Genomic DNA, 19,828 nt, shown 5'->3' on the forward strand with positions numbered 1-19,828 from the left:
AAGTGTCCCCTGAATTTTTTGCTGCCCTTTTCGCCAAAGGTAGCTTCATATTCGCTACTGACAGCATAACTAGCAACCCACTCGAAGAAGTTCTTCTGCTGCTAATTGCCACGAAAAAGTTAGCGGCAACAAGCGCGGCACAAAAGAGAGCGCGAAGACCGGAGGAACATCTGGCGAGCGCGGCGCCTTAGCTTTCAGGCTCATTGATGGCAAAATCACCGAGGTCCTTACCTGTGGGAATAAATAAACAACGTCCTGACGTACTTCCATCCCTTGGGGAAACAGGAGCCCCTCGGTTACTGTACTGCTGACTCCGTAAATGCATCCCTCAGTCAGACCGTTACCTCATATGCGGATCTGTAAGGCAGATAATGCCACAACTTCGGTTTCGGTGCCCATAGGCTTTCTAGAGCCAATCAGAATTAAGTGCTAACCGTCAAAAACGTGGCCGCTTTCCACAAACTAGCGCGAATTTCGCCGCAAGCCAGGAACAGCAATAAATTTCAAAGCTGCCAGTTGTATGCACGAACACATCCACAGACCACGTACTGACCTTCATAAATACGTCATCTTGCCCAGCGCAGCAATATACTTATGGTGATGATGATCACGTCCACATTCACACCCCTTTGGAACGGGCGGTCACGTTGTTGTGAGCCGCCAGACAACACAGCGCCCCCTGACGCTGAGCTTGCTCGCGAACAGAGGGCAGCGCCAGATGAGCGAGGAGCACAGCAGTTTCTGGAATTTTCCTGCCCTCGGTGTGTTGTCGCGCTCGGCGCATCACTCACGTGACCTTTTCGTCCGCGCTGCTGTCCGTCGTGTGGACAGTGACATTCTAGAAGACAGTGGATACCGCTTCAAACAGCACACTTCACGGAGATACAGTCACGTGGTCGGTACACAAATAGCAAGGTTTCACCGTTCTCAGGCGTTTTTCAATGCCAAATTAAATTTTTTTTTTGTTTCCTCCGATATCCCTCTGCTCCCTTCTTATATTATGGTACGTTCTTTTCGGATATAAAATCATCACACGTGTTTCAGTCAGTAATTATTAAGACAGACCCTTTAATCAGCACAGACCTCGATGTTTCATAAAGGCTGCACATGTCTCCCAGTATCGAGCGACCTAGTACCAAGCACCCATTGCCAGTAACCCTGCATTCATACCAACATTGCTTCGTTTACCAGACATGGCACCTGGTGACTCAGTTCCAGTTGCTCTGGGGCTGGGTATACTAGCCAATATCGACGATCAGTGCCAGAAAGAAGACAAATGCGAAAAAAAAACCTTTTAATTTTGACGAAAACGGTGGAGCAAGCCCTGACATACAGCAAGAGGCACAGTCACTCAAGGCGCAACGCTGACACAATGCAAATTATCAGAATTTTGTAGCCCTCCAATCTCCGTGGGGCACACATGAAGGCATACCGATGTCCTGCTCTAGATGGTCGGCGGCCATGTCTTGATGCAGATGATGTTAAGCTAGTCGCGAATCCCATGCCGAGTTTTCTATATCAGTGACCTGACCATGTTACATACCTTGAGAGCCATCTCTAAGCTCATGCCCATAACATTTATCAGGTAATCCTCAGTAAGCATAAATAAACCTTCTCTGTCAGTTAGCTGTGCGCAGAATTCTTCGACACATCCTGTGGAACTTGGAATTTCCGCGATGTAGGCAATAGCCTTCAGAACCGTCCCGCCACGAGGACTCTCGGCAGCCAGCGGCGCCAGATGCTCCAGCAGGTTTTGCACTTTCTCCTCGCCCACCGTGTTCCACTCTGGATCATAGACAGCAGTCGTGTGGTCCGGCATCCAGGCAGCTGGCGGGGCAGGGTTCCTGAAGCCAGGGTAATCTTGGTGGTGGTGGTGGTGTGACACTTTTTATTAACAGCCTTTATGTTAGGCGTTCAATAGGTCATGGGCCAAGGTGATGAGGGCGCGTTGCAGGTTCAGGCCCCGGAAGGCAAGCCAGATGGGCCACGGTGGGAGTGGCGGGAAAGGATAGGCGGGGGACTGGAAGGCTACGTGGCACTGTGTAAGGCGGTGTTCTATGTCTGCATATGTGTGTGGACAGTTTGGGCACTGAGGTGTGGAAGGGAGTACAGTAAACACGCCGACTCTAGATCGAGATTTCCAAATTCTTCGAACAGCTGTGGCAGCCTTTATGGCAACACGCATTACTAACCAAATTATAGTGACAGTGTATTCTAGGCACAATGGCCAAATATTACTATGCAGACCAAATACAGAGTGTACTCAATAGTGTTCTCAAAATTATAGCACCAGTACAATGTAAGCACTATGAACAAATTTTAATGCTGACAAAATGCTGAGCGTACACAGCAGCGTCCTCCTCCGATCACGTGATCACTTTATATAAATATTTCCATGTTAGCAGGACTGCGACGCTTTTAAGTGCTCAAATGGGCAAAAAATATTCTCCTTAATAATACTTGACTGAGAACGGGGGCAGAAAATTTTTTACTTGGGTGTAGCCATGGTGCCTGCGTGACTATTTTTCATGCTGTCCGTCGCGTACCTTTGACGCCGTCACTGAATTTCAACGCTTGTTGAGCCTCGTATTGAGCAAGCATTGCAAGCACCTTCCCCTCGGCACTTTGCCACCCTTCTTCCTGGAGTACACTGTGAGCGACAGTACCCCCCCCCCCCCCCCCCAAGTGCCGACTTCAGTGGGCTTCTTCGATTATCAGTCCCGGACTCACCGCGGACTCACCACGACGCCGGCCCGAAGCTCGTTTTTCTCCGGCAGGGCGCGAAGCTCCGCCCACCAGTCCGCAACCTGCCGGAAGCGCACTCGATTTTCCCCGTCTGGCTCACCGCGGACTGCCGGAGCTGCTGGGACCCACACGAGCCGGCAGCTAGCAGACGACGCTGCCTGAGAAGCTAGCAGACGAAGCGCATGCGCATTTGGCACATCCGCGCCAATTTACGCGCGCTTTCGCTCCCTTCTTTTGACGCGGACAGCTGCGCGACATGGCCTCCGAAACAATTTTGCTCGACGGAGTCGAGACGCGCGCGCACCCGGAGCTTGGCCCGGACGGCATGCCCGTCATAGAAGAAGGATTGCCGGTGTATGTCACCGACGGTACGTACTACTTTGCATGCGCCTGCCATAGTAGTATAGTTCCAAGTACAATACCGCATTACCAAGTGCCATATACTTCTTGTCGCATTTACTAGCTAAGCATATCACATTTTGCAGGTGGCGTTCGACTGCGGATTGCCCTTCTCGACTCTGCAGGTACAGGCGCAGAAAGCGCCGACTTTCGCGGGCATGAAACAGCCGCCGTAGGCTCGGACAGCGCCGACTTCAACGGCCAGGAAACAGCCGCCGTAGGCTCGGACAGCGCCTCGGATGAACTTTGGCCGAGACAGAAGACTTTGGTCCTGATCCAGCTCTATAAAGAATTTAAAGAAAACCCGGCAAGGCGTCTAAAGACGAGAAAACAGATGTGGGAGATGCTGGCGGCCAGGTTGAACGACGTTTTCGGAGGCAACCTAGTACCTGGCCAAGTTGAAAACAAGTGGCGTACGCTTGAAAGAGCATACAAGCGAGTGCGAGAGCACAACTCTCGCTCTGGCAATGACCGTCGGACATGCGAGTTTGAAGAGTGAGTGTATACTGTTATGATTCTCATCCCAGTTGACATATAAAGTCCTGACAAACTGACACGCATGCTAACATACGTCGGTGGGTTCATTATTTGTTATGCCCAGGGAGTTGAGTGAGCTGCTGGACAAGAGCCACGCCGTGAACCCGCCGTGTTTGCTGGGGCCCGGGGTTGCGTGGACCCAAGACACTGAGTAAGTTTATGGCCTCTTAATTTACTCCCGCGCCACTGGTTTTATTTAAAGTTATATATTTGTGGAAGCAGCAGAAAGAAACTGCGGAGAAACCATGCTGGGATTGTTTTTTTGTTTTTTTTTTCTGCCGAATGTTCCGTAAGCCGGCAATTTTTCTTTTCGCAGTGATAATTTCTGGCACTGTTTTTTGGCAGATTTTGCTTGCGTGTTTTCTTTGTAATGCGCATGAATTAATTCGAGAACTTAGGTCACATAGCGGCACTCGTTTGCGACTTGAATATTTTCTCGTGCTCGTTTGGTTTCACCTGGCTTTGACATAAACCTTAAGTATAGCCTACGTCAGGCATAGAAAAACTGATGTGATCTGTTTTAATTCAGTATAATGGTAACGCCAGCCTAGCCTCAAGAGCCAGAGTGATAACCTAGGCAGAATCAACGATTATCGCATGGTGCCGCTTCAGGGCATGAAATTAAAAAATGGAACTGAATTGGGAAGGAATCGTTGTATTATACCAACCCAGAATGTTTACATCTCAGCCTGGTAAAACGTACCGAAACAACATGGGAAAAAAAATCGATTTGGATCTCGTAAGCGAACATATCATGTGGAAACGAAGAAAGCACGAACCAAATTTGTTGTCAGTGCTGTGTTAAGGAAGTACTAAGGGTTTTAAATGAAGCTGTAAAACATTTATACAGGTAGATCATGAGAAATGCCAGTTTTGTTCAAGATCTTTCATTTAACGCCAGCTTTACTCAAGTGGTCCTTTTTCATTGCCACTGTGTATTTACAGCCCATCATGTCTGCAACCCACTACCGTGAGCGTTCAGCAGAGTCCAACCGTAGGAGACCAATGCACCGGTGGCAGGGATGTACCTGACAACTCATTCCAAGAGCCACTGCGCACTGAAACAACCACTGCAAAGAGGGCACGTCTGGACTCAACACGTGCTGTGGTGCAGGGCTTCTTAAGCCACCTTCGTGAAGCTGAGCTGAACCGACAAAAAAGGCATGAGGACCGCATGGCTGCTCGCAGGCAGGCCCATGTTGAGCGACTTGCTGCTCTTGAAAAATTTGCTTCAAGATTCGAGTGTCGGCACTCCACAGCAAATGTTGAGCCTGTTGAGTAGCTTATAATTACTTACAGCATCATGAGGTGAACAGCGCAATCTGAGACACACACAGAGGACAAAGAATGCGAATGAACACAGCGCTGTGTTCATTCTCATTCTTCGTCCTCTGTACAAGTGTCTAAGATTGCTCTGCTCACCTCATGCTGCTTCGTCAGCAGCTAGCCCGCAAAGATGTATATTGCTTACAGTAATCTCATTCACAACATCTTCACATCATTTCTGTGCATTTGTTTGGTGTTTAGTTTTCATAATGAAGCAACTTTGTAAGCAATTTTGTATTTTTTGCATTCCTGTCCGTGCTTTTTGCTAATTTCCTTTTTACTGAAACATCCTTGGATTGTTGTTTCCAGCATTTGCTGTCATTTATATTGTTTGCCCACCGTGCTAAGATCTCGCAGAAGATTGTAGAAACAATAAATTAAATTATTTTTCCCATACGTTAAGAATTGCAATATTTAACTTTTAGTTCCATACTTTTCATGTTTTTCCAGGGGCATAAGTACATGTTACCTTGCTAGCTTTTATTGAATGCCTAATTTTATTCACTGTACTCTAACTTTACATCTCCCATGTTGATCTTTTAAACGGTTCTGTGTTCAGTTAAAAGCATTCTATAACTTGTTCCTGAATAATAGATGTTGTGTATTTTTATTTATTGTTCCGGTTAACAGATGTTAGTGCAAACTTTATTTACATTGATTTGTTTGCAATCAAGTTACATTGCAATGTGACTTCAAACAGTATTATTTACATTTTCAATAAAAATATCACACAATAGTTTTGGCTCAGTCTTGAGAATATATCTGAAAATGTCACCTGGCACAGTTCATGCAGATTTTGCTCAACAAATTGGCAAGCCCTGGTTCTTGGTTTCACCACTTCATAGATTTTGTGCTATGCTGTCCCGTAAAGCAACAGCAAAAGAAAGTGCTTCATGTGTTTCAAGGGTGGTTTCATCGTCGGCCTCTATGTCAGTGGTATCTGGCAAATCCTCCAGTGTGTCAGCACGGCGCCTTGCCATATTGTGGAGCACACATGCTGCCATGACGACATATGCAGCCTTGGATACATCCCACACGTCAATGTAATTCAAGCGCTGAAATCTTGCTTTGACGAGGCCAAAGGTGCCTTCAATGACGACTCGTTGCCTAGTATGGGCACTGTTGAAAGCAGCCATCCATGGTTTCCAAGCTCCTGTCTGGCGATATGGAGGCAGAAGCCATGGCAAGAGCGGGTAAGCTGCGTCTCCTAGCAGGTAGCCGCCTGGAAATGCAGCAAATGGTTACCATGACTATAAAGTACTCTCCACTACTGTATATGTCATACATCACAACTGCATATGTTCACTCATAGAGAATCAATAGAAAGGTATGTGTTTTTTTTTCTTTGTAGATTCGTGTTGATAAAGGAAACTATATTACTACAGGTTTTCGTCTCAGTCCTGATGATCCACAAAGTTTCTCAGCCATGTAGCATACATGTTCCTGTGCAGATCAATTTTTTATGTTTTCCATTTCTGTGCCCTTAGTTCAGAAGCTTCCAACTGTGATGCCACAAACTAACGCTGACACCTGTTCCACACCTGCTCCCCGCCACCTCAAAAAAAATTTGAGCCTTGTGGAAGGTCTTTGTAGGCACTCTGACCAAAGAGTGAGATTTGTTTTGCAGGTATTGATGTTTTAATATTATTTGAATCTGTACTTTGACACACAGCTTGTGACGGAGAGAGGGGTCACGAAACAATATCAACTCAGCATTAGAAAGAACACCCCCGAGACTCATTTTGAAGAGCAGGAACTGAGTTACACGAAAGTGACAAACAGCATAAAGCCCTTTTTCGCACTCTGCTCAATTATGCGCGGCAACCCCCCCCCCCCCCCAACCCCCGCTTTTTTTTTCTTTTTTCGATTTATTGTCATAATGCCTCTACAGAGCGCCCTTAAGTTTTCAGATTACAAAGTGCGAACTTACCTTCGCATTTTGAAGCTGCCTCTTCGAACAGGAAGCTGTGCCGTAGGACTCGGGCGTCATGAACGCTCCCAGGGAATCCGATGAACACGTCTGTGAACATCATGTCCGCATCGCACACGCCTTGCAGTAATATTCAGTGAAATTTCTTGCGATTATAATAGCTCTCCTCCGATTCCGACGGCCTCGAAATACGGACATGGCACCCATCAATGGCACCAATGACGTCTGGCAGGCCAACAGGCTCTCCGTGGCGAGTGTACAGAGCACGAAATGCCCGCTTGTTGAGAGCCTGCTCTTCACGATCCGGCCAGCGGATCTCCCTTCCACTTACAGACCATAGAAAGTCCAGGACTCTGTTTATGGCGACGTGGGCGGTTGATTCGCTGACATCAAATTTGTCGGCGATCTGATAGAGCGCCCATTGGGTCCCGATGTAAGTGAGAGCGATCAGGACAGTTTTCTCGGCTGCGATTTTTGGCCTCCCTCTTAGGCCTTCGGGGTAGAAAGAGGAGTGCTGGAACTCGTCCACTAGAGTCGCCGCGGTTGATCGTGATAGTCGAAAAAGCTTCCTGAACTCGAAGTCCAAGTAGCGCGGCGCAACCTCTTCCACATACAACTTCACCCTGTGTCGGTCCTTGCGTTCCAACTGCGAAAGCAGAAGGCACATTACAAATGTGTCTCCAAAATCGTCGTCATCGGATTCCTCAGAGTCGGAGCTATCAGACTCCAACATGTGGTCTGCTACAAAAAGCGCGCCAAATTTCTCGAGCGGCATCGCTCCCCTCTTCCCTCTGCGCTGACTGCCCGCGGGCTGCCAGCCAGCACCGCTCGCACGTGATCATGACGTAGCTTCCTGCCTGACAGGAAACCGCGAACTGCCCGAGGACTATCAGAGCTCGGTAAATCGAAGAAGCCCAGTGTAGAACTCACCGGCCCGGTCTGCGCCCATGGAGCACTGATGTCGAAAGTGGGAGTATGTGAAACGTAGTGAGGATCTCGAACCGCGTAACCCTGTTTCGGTCATAGGGAAAAAACTGCCTTCACTGCTCAGATGGAAATACGTAGACCCACAGAAATGGGTAGCGCCATCACGTAGAAGATAGAGCAACTATTAGTTAAGTTCTTCCTTCATTTGGGAGGTGGCGCTAGTAGCTCGTGCTGTTTTTCTCTTGCCTTGTTTTTTTCGGTGCTGTCGCTCCTCAAGTGCGTGAGTTTTCTTGCTCCTTGGCCACAAATTAGATATCCGGTAAGTGCAAAGACTACATCTTGCACTCCTGTAATGCACTTAGATAATTTTAGGCAGGTTTGACATGAGAGTGAGGAATTTGATTGAGCTACGTGCAAATATTCCGAACGTAGTGATCGTAGGTTAGAACAAAAGAGCTTTTCTGAAAGGAAGCTTAAGCACTATAGTCGGATACAACTTAAGTCTGCAGTGAAGCTCCGCCCACATTCAGCCTCCGCGCACAGAATTCCTCCACGACGAAAAAGTAGTCCGCTGCTTAAACGTTTCTTGTTACCTAAACAAGAAGCTTATCACAATAAAAAAATATCAGTTCTAGAATTTTGATACGTGGATTGTTTGATATAGTCAAACACTAAAAAGGTGATTTCGTTTACTGTTGCGATTGGCCAGCGCAGTAATACAGGACGCCGCGGACCGCGGCCCAGTGTTAGCAACTGCTGTTTTTTTAAGTTGTATCCTACTATAGGGCGCCAGATGTCCGGAAAAAGAGCCTGGTGACGGCATTCTGACGCAGCAGCCTCACAGCGATTGCGCCAGAGCGCCTAAGTACCAGCAAATATCACCAGAAGCGCAAAGCAGCCGCCGGGACAACGACTTCTCGCTAAAAATCATCGCACTTCCAGGCCTCGAAATCCCGCAAGTACTGCCCTCCATAAAACACAGGCCACAATACATTCCTGTACCACATGCTGGTTTTATTCTTGGAGATGGCATTTAGTACAGAGCGCAGTGCGTACAACACGCCAGCGTTCCAGGCGGTCTCACGTAGACAAAATCCTCCATTCCAAGCTCCACATGAAATTACGCAAATGACCCAGAAAAGGCCGCCGTTATCGATAACCACGAAGGACGATGCCCGCCCTCTGCGTTCTGAAGCCTCCAGAGCTAGAAGCAACGCACCCATGTACGGCCGATGTCGATGGAAAGCCATCGCTGTTGCGTGGAATGCAGGCGTATAATGAAAGCCTGTGGACCCTTGTTTATTGGCGGAACAGAGATGAGTTCTCAGCGGCGCGTGCCAGAAAATAGGAGGCAGTGGCCGTGCAGCGTTATCATCCCCATGTAGCAAGCGGATAGCTAGCGGCCGGCTCCAGACAGAAGGAAAGTCGAACCCAGACCACGAACGTGGCTGCCCGAGTGCCGCGCAGCACATTAGCTCCATCCGGACACACACGAACAGGAGGCTGTATAATAAGACCCATCTAACATACTCAGCCAGTAAAGACCGTGTGGGCGAGGTATCGTCGCACCAGCAACGGCAGATCGAATTCGGAGCCCATCGTGATCCTGCTACGAACCTCGTCATGCATGGTGTCCCTTAAGCGCGATATAGCCGGCCGTCCGATGCCCCGCACCGCCATGTCGAAAAAAACTGCGGCCCGTTCACAAGATCGTGCGCATCCACAAGGCGGCGTCGTTCACGAGCGTTCCCGCTCGACCGAACCATGCCAGTGTCACCAGTACAGGTGTCTATAACGCAATAAAGTCACCTATTAAGATTACATGGTGCCTGTCTAGGAGGAACACGCCCATGCTTTCGTAAACGTAAGATCCAGCCCGAATAGCACGAAAGTAGAAGGATCCGAATTTAGGAATCATTCCGAACGCACACTTAAAGGTGCACTGATGAGAAATTCCAACTCCTCTTATTACCGCGAGTAATCTATCTATATTAGCGCTCCACCAGGATGCGACTGGTCGACAACTTGCCGCCATGAACAGCTTCAGCGTTTCCTGCCTCATCACGTCCTACCACAGTCTATCGCAGCCGCAGGATCATCGGCAGTCACAACTCTGCACCATATCAAAGCATGTGCAGCGCAGTTGCCGCTCATAGGGCATGGAAGCACCGAAAGAATGGGAGGCTCACGCGCGCTCTTCTTCGTCACGCAGGTCAGTTACCAGTTCAAACTACCTTACCACTGCTTTAAGTCTGATGATGCCTTTATAGTTGTGCTTCCATGCCCTGGAGCGTTATTCGAGCTTTTCTGTACACTTTTATTGCTTTTGTGTGGGGACGTAGAGTGCAATCCGGGTCCTGACAAACAGGCTCTTGCGGAAATTCTTAACACAGTGAAAAATTTAAGTGAGCGCTCAGTCAGGATGGAAACCGTGCAAAAATCAGTAGTCGAGACGGTGACTGAATTGAAAGACCAGCAGAGAATCGCTTTTCAACCTATTTCAGATATGAAGACCCGGTTAGACGTTGTGGAAGGGCAGACGTCAAAGCTTCAGCATTGGCAAGCCGATTTTAATGAGCTAAGCGATAAAGTTAGCCGTCTTGAACTGATTTGATTTGATTTATGGGGTTTTAACGTCCCAAAGCGACTAAGGCTATGAGAGACGCCGTAGTGGAGGGCTCCGGAAATTTCGACCACCTGGGGTTCTTTAACGTGCACTGACATCGCACAGTACACGGGCCTCTAGAATTTCTCCTCCAAAGAAATTCTAGCCGCCGCGGCCGGGATCGAACCCGCGTCTTTTGGGCCAGCAGCCGAGCACCATAACCGCTCAGCCACCGCGGCGGCCAGCCGTCTTGAACTGGAAGCCTGCGCAATGCGGCACCGATTAGACGACGCAGAGGACCGTTATTGAGGCGACAGTCTGCTTTTTTGCGGAATAAAAGACGATGAAAGTGAAGCGTATGCTGATTCTGAAACGAAAGTTTTAGGGGTCATTGCCGACAAACTAAATCTCAGCTTAACAAGGGAAAACATTTTACGTGCGAACAGGATCGGTCGGTTTGTAGAAGCAAAAAACAAGTCCTGTTATTGTCAAATTTGCTACATATAAGCACAGAGAATCAGTTTTCGCAAAATGTACCGTGTTAAAAGACACTGGCTTTGCTCTCAGTGAGCACTTATGCGTTGCCTCACGCAACATTAAAAAAAAAAAGCTAAGAGAATACGGTAAAAGCCTGCATAAACCATATAAACTTGGGTATAAGAAACTGCATGTCAATGGAAAATGTTACAGTTATAATGAAGTAGATGGCATTGTTTTTGAAATCGCATCTTCGAATACTGCACCGATGGCAGCTTGTGCATCACCTAGACTTCTTCGTTGTGGTCGCCAACTACTGGCCGATAAGGATAAGAAATAGGAATGCGCTAGGGGAAGAGATGCTACATCGTTGAAATCGGAATTTTGTATTTGTTATATTAACATTCGCAGTATTTTTGGCAAGAAGGATGAATTATGCACCTTGATTAACGACCTTAAAGCCGATGTTATTGCATTAACTGACACGTGGCTCAGCAGCAAAATATCTAATTCGGAATTGTTTCATTGCGATAAAAGATATGTTGTCTACCGCAGGTACCGCAGTCAAAGAACAGGTGGTGGTGTTTTGCTCGCAACTGACGAGCAGTTTGATTGTCACTGCATATCAATTGTTTCTGATATTGAATCTGTGTGGTGCTGCGTGAATTTAGGTTTCAAAAGAGTGATCATCGGCGTTTGCTATCGCTCCCCTTCTAGCGATATGTCATTCTGTAATAGCTTGCATGACTGTCTGAATCGTATCACTGCTCGACATCCCAGCGCACAATTTATACTTTTGGGGGACTTCAACTATCCCAACATTATAGGTCACACACGTTCCCTTTTTCTAACCCACCGAGCGCAGAAACTAACCAATTTATCACCATCTGCACAGACTTTGGCTTGACACAAATCGTCACTTCACCCACACGTGTTACTCAAAATTCTTCTTCTCTTCTAGATCTTGTATTAACGACTGCAGAAGATTGCACGTCACCTGTAATACACATGCCTGGCTTGAGCGACCACGATGTCTTACATTTCACGTTAACTCTGGAACACGCACCTTCATCAAACCGCTCCAAAAATATTAGAGACTACAACAAGGCTAATTTTCTTGCTATTAATGACGAACTGAGCTCTTTTCTAGACATATTCTTACCTAATTACCTCGAGCGCTCGGTGGAAACTAACTGGTGCATGTTCCGAAATAAGGTATCTGAATTGATTGACCGACATATTCCTCTTCGGCGCGTCTACTCGAACAACCAAGCTCCATGGTATAATCGATATTTAAACCGCCTTTCTAACAAAAAGAAAATACTTTTTCGAACTGCTAGGTATTCATTAAAACATGCGCGATGGACTGCATATAAATCAGCTGCCTTAGCCTATTCCCGTACACTAAAGACTACTAAATTTTCTCTTTTTAATCTAACCGTCCCTACATCTTGAATTCTAATCCTAAACGCTTCTGGAGCATAATAAAACCTAGCACTAACGACAAATTGTCATTACTTTCACCAACTGGCAATCTAATCCCATTCCGGACCATCTTTGAGCCACTACACTAAATGACACTTTTGTCCAGTCATTTTCTTCCTCATCCGTTGATCGCCACCATCCCAAACTCCAATCGTGTAACTACTACTGTGTGGATCCAATTGTGTTTGACTCTCATGGCATTATACCGATCATCAATAATTTAAAAGAAACATCTTTAATTGGAATTGATGCCATCAATAGCCAATTTCTTCGCAATACTATTGAATATACCTCTATCAATTTGGAAAGCATATTCTCACAGTCGTACCATGATGACGTACTACCCGAGGACTGTAAAACTGCCAAGGTCATACCTGTACATAAAGCCGGAGACAAACAGAACCTGTCTAACTATCGACCCATCTCTCTCACATCAATACCGTGCAAAATAATGGAACATATAATTTTCACACACCTTGTTAATTTTCTTGAAGATAATATCTTCTTTTCTCTGACTCAGCATGGCTTTCGGAAAGGTTTCTCCTGTGAAACTTAATTACTTTCCTTTACTAATGATCTGCACTTCTGCTTAGACTTCGCGTTTTCCACAGAGTGCATATTTCTCGACTTCGCTAAGGCATACGATAAAGTTAACCATTCATGACTTCTATATAAACTCAGCATTCTAAATATTGACCCTTCTATTCTGCACATGATTCGCGCGTTTCTTTTTCTCGCCTTCAGTTTGCGCATGCTAATGGCACTAATTCTTCTACCGTGCCAGTTGGTAGTGGGGTTCCTCAAGGATCTGCCCTTGGCCCTTTACTGTTCCTGATTTATATTAATGCTCTGCCTGCTACTGTTAACTCTAGGATTTGTTTGTTTACCGACGACTGCGTGATTTACTGTAAAATACCTAACGATTCCGATATTCGCTGTCTCCAGGTCGATCTTAGTAACATACTAGAGGCTGGTGTTATCATTGGAAAATGGAACTAAACATTAAAAAATGCAAATCTATGAGAGTTTCACGTTCAAAAAGTTTGGAGTCACTTTGGCGACTAAAGTGGTGCAAGGCGAAAGCCTGAGTACAGCATTCTGCCACGAATGTGGTTGTGAATGATGATTCAAGTGCTGCCAGCGAATGACGCGTCCATTGGCTGTCTGCGTGTGTTACTGATGTGTGGGTAACATGTTAAGCTTCGCCTGTAAGAGTGGAACGCGACAGCGTCTTGCAACGCTGCCAGGGAGTCCACAGAACGCCATCGCCAATTCGGCTGTACGCCTTGCTGGACGGTAAATTTATTTTTTGAGGAAAGGAAATGTATCTCTCTCGCATATCTGGGTGGACACCTGCACCTCGCCGTAAGGGAAAGGGGGAAGATGGGAGTGAACGAAGACGCCGTATTAGCTAGACGCGCCTTTGTTCATTCCAAAACCATTCAGCTGGCATTACGGAGTGGCTAGCGTGCTCGTATCGCACTCCGGAGACCCTGGTTCGATTCCCCAAGTCGACCAATTTCGTTCTCGGTATTATTGATTTATGCGGTCTAAGTAGAAAGGTTAATTAGGCTATTTCATATTTATATTATTCTAATTCTATCTATCGTGTTCTGTCATTCACCTGTCAAATGTTGGAACTGTCTAGGATGTTCGACACAACGTATATGAAACGAGCAACGTCGAACTGAGTGGGGAAGTGCGTGGTGGTGGAGCGAACGCGGCTTCGTACTTATCTGTTTTTTTTTTCAGCAGCGTCTCCTTCCGCGGACGCTGTTGTTGCGACGCGCGTCTTTTCATTTCTTCTTTCTTCTGACCTCTTCATTCTACTCTATCTTAATTAGACTAATTGATTAACTAAGCAATTAACTAAACTCAGTACCACTTAGTTGGAGCATCACTATACGATCCCTTTGATTGGTTGCATGGTTACTAGCCAAAGTACAATTGGCCCCATTTGAAATTCGCGCACTTTGACGTCACGAGCATTTCGACCAATTGAAAAGCGTGACATTTTCTGTCGACAACTCCTGCTTACAACGATGAGGCATTAAAGGCTTCCGCCTAATACTACTTGTCCTACTTATTTTCTTCACAGTCATCCCCTTGAAAGCGTAAGATCGTACCGGTATCTTGGCATACATATAACTAACACCCTGTCCTGGAAATTTCATATAGAACATATAGCATCTAAAGCAAACAAAACGGTAGGTAATCTTCGAAGAAATTTTACAGTTGCTCTATCTTCATTAAAACCATTATCATACACGACCTACGTGCGACCGCAAGTGGAATACGCTTCATCCATATGGGACCCTGGACAGGTCTCACTGACACAGGTTCTGGAAACTGTCCAGAATCGCGCAACTAGATTCATTTTAGGCAATTACCATCGTTCATCTAACGTCACCCAAATAAAAACGTCTTTAAACCTCCTGCCACTAGTTACCTGCCGTGAGCACTTCCGCATCTGCCTATTCCATAAGATTTTCTACTCTAATTTTCAACTTCGCTCTAGATGAATTCAACCGGCACCGTTCATTTCTCACCGTCGTGATCATCAACAAAAGCTCTTACAGCCTCATTGTAACACCGTGACATGTGCGCAATCCTATTTCCCGCTAACCTCTAAAGAATGGAATTCCCTACCCGCATCATTAACTAGCATCACTTAACTAGCATACAATTCAATTTAGAGGAATACTTACCACTCTGATTACATAATGATCGCTTTTGTACTTTATTGTAGTGTTGTGTTCTCAACCTACTAGCATTGTCCTTAAACTACTTTAATAATCTGTCCCGAGTTAATGTTGCTCACTTCTTTTTATCTTGCCTCAGTTGTTCTATAGTTTTGTATGAATTGTGCTTTGTTTAATTTTTCTTTTTATCAACTGCCCTTCCCCTCTGAAGTGTACTTTGTACCCTGAGGCTATCACAAATAAATAAATAAATATACCTTCCGAGCATTCTTGCAAACCTCGAATGATTAACCTGCGCGGCCGATTTCCATAATTTAAATCGGATCCAACATCCCGGCTCTCGCTTTTTTTTTAACTCAACCGCAGACTGCAGGAGGAGTCAACCAACCTTTCGTCCAGTCCCGTGCGGCTTGCCGCTCTGCCGTCGACGGAGTGATACGTTGAAATCGGCGAAAGCAAAGAGTCCACACGTAATTTTATCTCGGTGAGACTAATTTGCGTTCATGTTGAATATAAATGGATCAATTTATTCACGGAAACCTAAGAAAAAGTAAAAGTGAAAGCTAAGCTGCCACGCGACTGCCTGAAAGGCACTCCACGCCTTAGATGACTCCTCCTACCGTCTACGGCGACTTCAAGAAAAGGCCGGACCCAGGAAGTTTAATCCGATATAAATTAGAGAATTCGGCCACACAAGACAATAATTCGAAGCTTCTAAGAATGTCTGGAACGTGTAGATCGAGGTCCCGCGGTAAAAAGGACTAGTTCAGATACCTCTTCAGTGCACCTCTGAGCAGCAAAAATCATAAAATAGAAAAGACTAGCTTCAAAATTGTACAAGAAGGCAACTACATACAAAGAGAATCTAATGGCACACCAAAGAATTTGTACACGTGAGCACTGGCGAACACAAATGGCACTCGCAACCGTGTCAAAAAGAACAATGATGGGCCAAGCAGTCACCAATCTGGAGACAATGAGACAGGCACCTAGAAGACGAACATTCTTGGTGCAATGGATACAATCACTGGCTGATGCACTGAGAAAAGAACTCTGGAAGAACCACGTCCAATATGCAGCTCAGCATGCGACGGTTTACGAAAAGGGTGGGGGGAGAGAGAGTTGTAAGGTAGAGAATGGTGACCATGTGCGTACAGCACTGAGCCTTGATGCATGTACTAGTGGAGGGAGTGGTTACAGAGACGAACTGAGGTCATACAAGGTGAGTAATGTTTCATTATTGCACGGCTGGGAGCACTACTCGGTTCCCGTGCTCGCAATGAACTGGGTCAGCCATCGCCGCAAGAACAGCGCTTCGCCCCCAGCCGACAGTTCGTCTTCTAAGAACTCCCACAGGGTGAGGTGCACACTTCTCAAGAGCGGAAACATGGCGCGTTGCCGTCTTTCGCTTGCTTCGGCTAAACTACGCCGCTTCCAAAGCACAGGCATTACTACTGCGATCAGACATTACTACTGGCGTTACTACTGCGCTCAAACACTGAGCGCCTTCGGGAGCTCCGCTGGCGCGGGCGAACTCTAAGCGTCGTATAAAACACTAGCCACAAGGTCCGCGTTACGACGCAGTCCTCAAGGGCCACTGTGTCTCAACTGGGCTTCAACTGGTGCAGCGCACTTTGGGCACAATACCCCACCCTGCGATACGCTCCCTCGTCGGGAGTACTTGCCGCCGGCGACACCGCTCGAAATCCTCTAATTGCCTTAGCAACGGCCCGGTTCATATCAAAAGATTTCTACTTCCTCGGAGACGTTCTTGCTGCCTGATCTTGGTATTTTTGTAAAACTCCAATAGCGGCAGTAATCCGTGCGATTGGTGATTTGCGGATATCTATATCGCGAAACTGGCGGAGCCAGAAACGAAAAACCTCAGTTGCCACTTCATAGATGGGCACTGGGAGCTCTGCCTGTGGCCCCATGTGTCGTTGTGCTAGGAACAGACGACTCACAATGCCCAATCAGTACAAGGCCAATGAGCGGCCCCTGTATGCTTGGATAGCCAACAGGTCCCGAACGGCTTTGGTGGCGAAAGCTCGCGCTGTAGCCTGCCTAAAGGGCAGATTCGATCCTATGGACAAAACAAGGAGAGATACTGTGGCCGGTTTCCCGTTCCACAGGATTTGTCCTACGAGTGAAATGAACTTGCCTGCCCCGCGAAGGGGCATCGGAGAAGCACGGGCAACGAAGCACGCCTACGCGGCTGTGCACGTACGAAAAAAAAGTGCTTTGACCCCAGGGATAAAAAGAGGTGCGCGATCGAGTTTATGGCCCGCCTCGCTCGTGTGATAGCGTCGTCCTATGTTCTCGGCGACACACCTGCTGATTCAATATTACCGAGCACTGGCATGGCGTCTACGAACTGGACGCCGCGGGGCAACGGGCCTTGAAACATGCAGGAGCATAAGGCTTGGATATTCGTGGTGTTGAGCTTGGCCCTTAGAGGGCCGCATATATTTGTTTAAAACTTGCAGAAACGATGGTGAACTAAGGCAGGCAAGGGCGCAAGCCTGCCTCACTCCCCGCGCCACATTAATTTCGCCACTCAGCGCTCCGTTCACGACCAACGTGCTAGACAGCCGCGAATACAGATGAGCTAAATATATTTATCAACTTTCCGGAAAGCCCAGACACGAGAGGGCTGTCAACAAGTAGCGACGCTCCACACTGTCAAATGCTTTGCTTTGATCGATGGAGGTGAAGCAAGCACTCAGCTCTTTGGAATGGATATGCGCAAACACGTCGCGCCTCAGAGCCAACGAACAGAGGATTGAGCTTCCCAATACAGCCGAGCTCTGAAATGGACTAACCACGTCGGCTAAGCACGGTTCCAGACGCTCGGTTAGGACCATGGCCACCATCTTGTGGTTGGTATTAACAAACGAGATCGGTCGCCATGAGCTTGGATCTCAGAGGGGCTTGTCTGGCTTGAGGATGACGATCACGTGTCCCGACGAGAAGGACGACGGCTTCACACCTTCCAACAGCACTGAATTAACTATGGACGTCAAGTGGTCACCCGGAATCTCAAAAAGGACAGAATAAAACCCAGCAAGAATTCCGTCTGGACCGGGAGGGGCGGACGCCTTCATCCGCGTGAGAGCCGCCTGCACGTAAAATCAAATCAAATCCAATCAAAATTTTATTCTTTTGTGTGCGCACACACTCATCAATTCCGTTCTGCCTAAGCACATTTTGCTTGTTGGCTGATCACGCAGGAGGTGGAGAAATACCTCCATATGCATACATTTCTTGTCTAAACACTCGTCTTCTTTACTCGCAGCGGTGCAGTGTGCTTCTTCACTTATTTCCGGGAGATGTATCCTCCACACGATCCCAGCACCCTGCTTCTGAAGTTCGCATCCCTGCTGTCTTGTTCAGGGGAGAACAACGAGAGTAGTGGGCTATGAAGATTTTCGTGATGTCTGCATGGGCACTGGAGTGGCGGCCGTCCGCCAAGGCTACGCTTTCGACTCGTGAGGGGTCTTTCCTTTCTGGTTCTCCCTCACGAGTGTGACGGAGCTCCTCTGCCGCTATGCGGGACGACGTTGTTAGGTCGGACGAGTTACTTGAGCTCTGCGCCACCAGCCTGTAGTACCGCCCGGGCTGTGATTCAAAGTACTCGCTTGTAAATAGCGTCGGCGTGCCCCCGTCCTCGACCATGCAAATGCGCCGCGTCACCTCGTTGAGTTCATTAGCTATTCTGACGCATGTAGCTTTCCTTTCCGTCACCAGTCATCATAATCATCATCATCAGCCAGACTACACCCACTGCACGGCAAAGGCCTCTCCGATGTGTCTCCAATTAACCCTGTCCTTTGCCAGTTGCGGCCACTGTATCCCCGCAAACCTCTTAATCTCATCCGCCCACCTAACTTCCTGCCGTCCCCTGCTACGTTTGCCTTCTCTTGGAATCCACTCCGTTACCCTTAAGGGCAGGCGATTATCTGGCCTTCGCATTAAATGCCCTGCCCAAGCCTATTTCTTCCTCTTGATTTCAACTAGTAGCTTGCGCCTCACCACTATCTTGCGCCAACTCGATTTTAAGTCGTCCCACCCGTCTGGGGGCAGGTCTTTAACTATTGGGAGCACCATTAGCGCCTCGCGGATGGAGGCCAGGCCAATTTCATCGCGTACAAGCGCGGGGTCCATCCTCCACCTACTCAGATCGGCAAATCATCCGGCAGATTCGTTCACGTCCACCGACACGGGTGAATGGTCACTAATGCCGCGAACGTCTGGCGGTAGGCTGATGATCTCGCAAGTGCGGAGACGGGGTGCGAGGGTGGGGGCCTAAGTTACCTTTGTGGCCTTTCATTACTACAGTTGTTCCTGTTTCATGTTTTAATCTTGGTACTAATGTTGGTGAGCCTTGTATTGAGGTGTATCTTTTGTTTACCACTTTAGAAGGCTGCTTACTCTGTAACCCCCCTTACACAATGCCCCTATGGGGCCTGTAAGGTATTTTAAATAAATAAATAAATAAAAAGTCTCCGGGCCACGTATTCCTCTAACGAAGCCGATAGATCTGCTATTGGTCGGCGGCTGGAGACCACACTTGTGGAGGTAAAAGTTAATTTTTTGTTCTTTCATCTCCACAAGTGCGGTCTCCAGCCGCTGTCTGATAGTAGAGCTATAAGCTTCGTTTGAGGAACACGTGGTCGGAGGCTTTTGCTTCCGACT

At 47.4% G+C, this 19,828-nt stretch overlaps 2 protein-coding genes across 2 annotated transcripts; one reads left to right on the forward strand and one right to left on the reverse strand.

Moving 5' to 3' along the window:
• The first annotated feature begins 2,707 nt into the window (after nucleotides 1–2,707).
• LOC149326176 (uncharacterized) lies at nucleotides 2,708–3,643 on the forward strand. Its single transcript, XM_089562387.1, has 2 exons — nucleotides 2,708–3,113; nucleotides 3,231–3,643. The coding sequence occupies exons 1-2, from the start codon at nucleotides 3,002–3,004 to the stop codon at nucleotides 3,641–3,643; spliced, it is 525 nt and encodes a 174-aa protein (XP_089418513.1). The 5' UTR covers nucleotides 2,708–3,001.
• A 3,427-nt stretch (nucleotides 3,644–7,070) lies between these two features.
• Nucleotides 7,071–7,712, reverse strand: LOC149326177 (uncharacterized). Its single transcript, XM_089564491.1, has one exon. The coding sequence runs from the start codon at nucleotides 7,710–7,712 to the stop codon at nucleotides 7,071–7,073; it is 642 nt and encodes a 213-aa protein (XP_089420617.1).
• Nucleotides 7,713–19,828: the final 12,116 nt, after the last annotated feature.

The sequence above is a fragment of the Amblyomma mixtum genome, chromosome 10 (genome assembly GCF_055824585.1).
Source record: "Amblyomma mixtum isolate Tamu chromosome 10, ASM5582458v1, whole genome shotgun sequence".
Lineage (NCBI taxonomy): Eukaryota > Metazoa > Arthropoda > Arachnida > Ixodida > Ixodidae > Amblyomma > Amblyomma mixtum.